At 33.6% G+C, this 5,951-nt stretch overlaps 1 protein-coding gene across 2 annotated transcripts; it reads right to left on the bottom strand.

Moving 5' to 3' along the window:
• Positions 1-220: 220 nt before the first annotated feature.
• LOC110885796 (transcription factor bHLH84) lies at positions 221-5,125 on the bottom strand. 2 transcript variants are annotated; one of them, XM_022133503.2, is made up of 6 exons: positions 4,870-5,125; positions 1,332-1,738; positions 994-1,248; positions 836-901; positions 673-738; positions 221-583 (listed from the first exon to the last, which is right to left on the bottom strand). In XM_022133503.2, exons 1-6 carry the CDS (start codon positions 5,030-5,032, stop codon positions 491-493), a joined length of 1,050 nt encoding a protein of 349 aa, XP_021989195.1. In that variant the 5' UTR covers positions 5,033-5,125; the 3' UTR covers positions 221-490. The 2 variants fall into 2 exon arrangements, with proteins under 2 accessions (XP_021989195.1, XP_021989196.1); XM_022133504.2 differs by having other exon boundaries at positions 4,684-4,993.
• Positions 5,126-5,951: the final 826 nt, after the last annotated feature.

Genomic DNA, 5,951 nt, shown 5'->3' on the forward strand with positions numbered 1-5,951 from the left:
TAAAGGACTCCAATTGTCTTAGTAGTGTTCATCTTTCAAACACAATGACTATTAATGTTGGTTTGTTTCGTGATTATTAACAGTGAATCAAAGAGAAGGGAAATAACAGGTATAAACTACAATTATATTCCTTATTTTTGTATGTTTTGTTAATTGCTTTCTATATTTCTATGTCAAATAAAAATTAAAAATATAAAGTTGGTCGTTTAAAAATGTTAAATCATTCGGAAAGGGCCCCAAGTTTTATTTCGCTTTAGGTCTCAAAATAGGTTGAGCCGGCCCTGAATACAAGGGGTTGCGGAAATTTACATGAATGTACAATCGTTCCCAACCGAAAAAGAAACATTTTCTCGCTTTATGCCTGAGTTTCCAGCATACAAACATCTTTTGATGAAATTAATCTCTTTTTTTCACACCAAAAAATATTATAAAAGAATATTTATTATTCAGAAAAATGTGACAGCTGAGGTCAGAATAGTCAAAATGTTTATCATCTTGGTGATGGAATTGTCAAGTCAAGCCCAATGTCCATTCCATTGTATGCAATTGGAGCATACATCCATAGATCATCAGAGCTCAATAGCTGCAAATATCATTAAGTTTCTTGTTCAATATATGGATCTTCTAAAATCAGAATTTATTTAGGATTATTGTTTTTTTGTGTTTTGTTACCTTGATTTGGAGCTGCAAAAATTTCACATACTGAACAGCCTCTTCAAGCATTGTGCTTATATCAACCTTCAATTTATAAAAATAAATATATAAATATATGTATATAGAAAGTTGGTTTCAGTTAAAAACAACAGTCTAAAACAAGATATAAATGTTAACTCACCTTTGTACCATTAGGAACAAGTTTCTGTAATGTTCTTAACCGTTCATTAATCCTTTCTCTTCTTTTCTGATAAGAACAGGAAGCAGTTTTATGGATTATTTCTATATCCGTTAAAAACGAAATATTAATCTGTAATATAAATGTGTATTATAATTTACTCGTGCATAGACACTTTGTGGATCGCTTGCTGACCCCCTATTTGCTTTTGTCTTCCCTTTTGATTTCAGATTCACTGCCCCTTTTGGTGCATTTGGACTTATACTTGTTTCCTGAGACCGATTAGATTCACCATCAGATCCATAAATTTTCATAATTTGCCCGTAAACTGCATCATGGTCAGCTTCATCTTCATTGCTTTTAGATACAAGTTTTTCACTTTTTCTACACTTTATCTTTTCCCTGTTCTCATGAACCTACACAGTGAAAAATCATTATCATAAACCTTTGATTGATTAAACACAATTACACGTACATATATGCAGCATGTTTAACTTACATCTGCCATGCTACACGAGCGTTTCCTAGAACTTGCAGACAAATCGTTATCTTCTGTGTTTTGTGCCACCAATAATTCACTTAAATCAGAAGAATTAAAGTCTTGGGACAGACAATGTAGGTAAATTTTGGTGTTATCTGACAGATAAGCCGAAGTCTCATCAACTTCATTAAGGTTTGTGGTTAGTTCTTGATGTGGCCAAAATGTGGTAACATTGGTTGAATCATTTGGGGGAGAAAAAGTATTAAGCAACTGTGCCATAAAATTGGCTTCTTCAGCAACATTTACTCCACTAAAGAAATTCCATTCTCCAAATAGAGTATTCACAGATTCCATATTTTCTTGATGAAAGTGGAAATTGTTGGCCTGTTGGGATAGAAACTGATATCTGTTAATGAAGTTGATATCTGCATAATGGGAGACATATTTATAGGTAAGGAAACTGGATGTGTTACTTGTAATAAATTAAAGAAGAGTTATATAAAAGACGAGATTCGATATATTTTTTTTAACTACTTTGAGCCTGTCAGGGGAGAATACAGCTGTGCAGATCATCTTCGGCTTAGATGCAACCTTTCAGAAGTTTTTAATCAGATTAGAAAATATAATCACGATTAGCGAAAGGGCAATAATTTAGAAGGGAATATGTGTCATTTGTTTAACAAAAATTATATGTTCTAATGCGGGGAGACATATGTTTGCTACCTAGCATGTCAATTTTATATCTTTCTGGTTAATGGTGCAAGATTTCAATATATTATGAGTTTATCATATTTCCTTTTAGTGACATATCTTTCAATGTATGAACTATGCAGTTGTAAAGAGGTTCAGATCATGATCTGTTTGGTTAATGGAACTCAATTTAGCATTAACCAAATATAATTAGATCTCATAGCTTCAAGGATATTTAAGCACTAATGATCAATCTAGTAATTTCCCACATTATTAGGACACAGAAAAATAATTAATAAGGATTAGTTTAATCAGATTCAACCTCATAGACGGAGCTAGTCACCCTGGCTGATAGTTAAACTATGAATCAGAAATCTTATAAACTAACTTCAAAGCTTGAAAATACAAAGAGTAAGCCAAATCTTGTTTAACTTTGCTATATAACCAACCGGGCTTTTAACGTATGATTACAAGTTCAGGTCCAGAAAATCCCAAAACACTTCAACTTCATGGTCCCGTATTCCTTCAAAGATTCAATTTCAGACAATCTTCCTAGACTAATATCAATCTGTTAAACTTGATCTTTTGTTCTTGTAACCTACATTTGGTAGTCTTTGGGATCAACTTGTAAGATCTTAGATCCTATGATTTCATTTTCTCTAATCACACATTAAACTAGAAACCAATCCAATTGGCTGTTGTAACTTGTTAAGAAAATAGGATCTAAACACGATCCTTCTAGGGGTATCTATACAGTTTTTTTTTTTCGAAAGGAAAATTTCATTCACACGGCCTCCCCACCAAAAAAATGTGGGGGCAGCACACAAACAAACAGAAACAACATAACGGAAAAAGCTAAGGAATTTACACCAATTAGCCCAACTAATGGAGTTATGCTTAAAAAACCAAGAGATGTCATCAATGACCAAACTAGTAAAACCCCACATTATTAGAACATAAAAAAATAGTTATCCAATGATAAGGATTAGTTTACTCCAAGATTCAATCTCATAATTGGAGCTAAGTAACTAACCACCCTTATTATTTAAACTCTAAACCAAAAATCTTATAACTAAGTTCAAAGCTAGATCATACAAAGAGCAAGCTACATCTTTTTATGCTATATAACCAACCGGGCTTAAAGTATATGATTATAAGTTTAGATCCAAGAAAAGTAGAAAACATCAAACATTTTAAATTGATAGTCCTCTATTCCTTTAGTGATTCAATTACAGACTATCTTTGTTGAACTTGATCTTTTATCCTTGTGACCTACATTTGGTAATCTTAGGGATCAACTTGTAAGACCCTATGATTTCATTTTCTCTAATTTTACATCAATTAGCCAATAGGATCCAATCCAATGGCTGTTGTAACTTGTACGAAAATAGGATCTAATGATAATCTTCTAGGATATCTAGACACTAATTTTCTTTCTATAAGTGATGTCAACAATGATCAATCTAGTAATAACCCACATTATTAGGACACAGAAAAATAGTTAATCATTTATAAGGATTAGTTTACTTCTAGATTCAATCTCACAAATGGCGCTAGTCACCCTTATAGCATAAACTCTAAACCAAAAGTCTTATAACTAAGTTCAAGAGCTAGATCACATTTTCTTTTAGCCTTGCTCTACCAGGCTTTTCTATGTTTATAAACTCAGGTCCAAGAGAACTTCACACACTTAAATTGATACTCTCATAGTCCCATATTCCTTTATGGATTCAACTTTTAAACAATCTTTCTAAACTAATTTCAATATGTTGATCTATATCTTTTGTTCTTGTGACCAACATTTGGTAGTCTTGGGGATCCACTTGTAAGATCCTATGATTTCATTATAATCCAATCCAGCTGGTTGTTATAATAAATTAGGATATAATGATCGACAAATGTGATTAGGTGATCAAATTCACACATGAAGATCAACCTGCTGTCTTACGCTTTTGTTCTTGTAATGTACGGTTGGTAGTCTTAGGGATGAACCTGTAAGATCCTATAGCTTCATTTTCTCTAATCATACATCAAGATAGGATCTAATCCAACTGGATGTTGTAGGATATAGGATCTAACCCAATCATCTACTGCCTACACCTAACCAATGTGATTAATTAATTGATCAAATTCACACATAACATCAATCTGTTGATCTTAATCTTTTGATCTTATGACTTGCATTTGGTAGTCCTAAATATCACCTTGTAAGAGATCTTATCAATTCATTTTCTTCAATCATACATCAAAAAAGAACCCAATCCAACTGGCTGTAGCAAGAAAATACGATCTAAATATATATACAAAACCATGATCTTCTACTGTGTGCACCAAACAAATGTGATTAGATAATCAAATTCACACCACTACAAGAAAACGAAGCATTAGCAGCGACTTTTGCCGTCGCTAAAAGTCCCATTTGTCGTCGCTAAAGGTCGCCGCTATAGATCCGTCGCTAAAAGCCCTTGGTTATAACCTACAGTTGGTAGTCCTACATATCAACTCATAAGATCCTATGTTTTCATTTTCTCTAATCACACAACTTTATTTAGGTGATCAAACTCACACATCAAGATCAGATACACTCAATTTATAAAATAAATAAGAAAAAAAAAAAGATTAAACACAGGTTGAAGTGTGCCCTAATTTTTATAAAATAATAATAATAAAAAGTACACACCAGTCATTCAGAAATCAGAAGAAAGTAGAAGCACGCGCCAACAATACGCGAGTGAGATTATCCCGGCGATGTTTTCGGCTGTCGAATCGAGATGTTTGAAGGACACATAACCATAATAATCTATACTTCATGAGTCAATTTGATGTTTATGTTTTGACGATTTTTGGCGTAAATGATAAATCTTACATGGATCTGGCATTGACAACGACGGAACCGGAGCAATCGTGCGATGATTTTTAAATGCTTCATTGCACGATCTCTGACCAACAAATATGTTTATTGCATTGCTACTGATGAAGACAATCTGATTGAAACTTGTGCAGGTGGAAGAATATACGATCACCCACATCTCAATTGTTTTTTTTATCTGATTTGGTGGGCACGTATCTCCTTTATGATTTGAGTTCTAGGTTTTATATTGTTTTCTTCCATCGTAAACGCATTGGGTTAGGGTTTCAACTGCTGTTTTGTTAGAACACCGGTAGTGGGATTTTTTTTTCGTTTTTTCCTTGAAAAAAACGCCCCTAAACTACCTTTGGGCGTTTTTTTTGCGTTTGCGGTTACGTCTTTGTTCTAATTCTTTGGCCAATGACGTTATTCTTTTTTTTGTTTGGCCAATATCATTTTTTGATGGTTTTTTTATTTAATTCTATTATACCCCTTTTAACATAATGCCCCACAATGTTCACATCTCCACTACACTCATTTTAGAAAAAGGTCCCATAATACCTCATTGCTGACTGGACTGGCACATGGCGCAAAACGCCAAGAGTGGGGGCATTATTTGTGTCTTTCACTACACATGGTCTTAAAATTATAGACAACATAGAATCCGTGTATTACACGAGTAGAATAGATTTAGGGGTTGTTTGTTTACCTCTTAATAAGACTCTTGATGGTTCAGACCTCTTACTGGTTCAACACTTAATGGTTTAGACTGTTTGTTTCACGAGCAGATGTCTGAATGGTTCAGACATTTGCCTCTGAATGGTTAAGCAACATACAGAGTCTGAATGGTTAAGACCTCTAATTTGAATTGGTCAGACATTAGCCTCTGAACGGTTAAGCATTATATAGGCTCTTAATGGTTCAGACCTCTTACTGGTTCAACACTTAATGGTTCAGCACTTAATGGTTCAGATCTCTTACTGGTTCAGCACTTAACCATTCAGATGTTGCCAGACAGCCCCTTGATGATATAAAAAAGGTATCTCTGTAAAAAAACGTGTGTATGGCTTGAATAAACATGAGTATTTATAATCAAGTAG

This window comes from Helianthus annuus, chromosome 10 (assembly GCF_002127325.2).
Source record: "Helianthus annuus cultivar XRQ/B chromosome 10, HanXRQr2.0-SUNRISE, whole genome shotgun sequence".
Taxonomy (NCBI): Eukaryota; Viridiplantae; Streptophyta; class Magnoliopsida; order Asterales; family Asteraceae; genus Helianthus; species Helianthus annuus.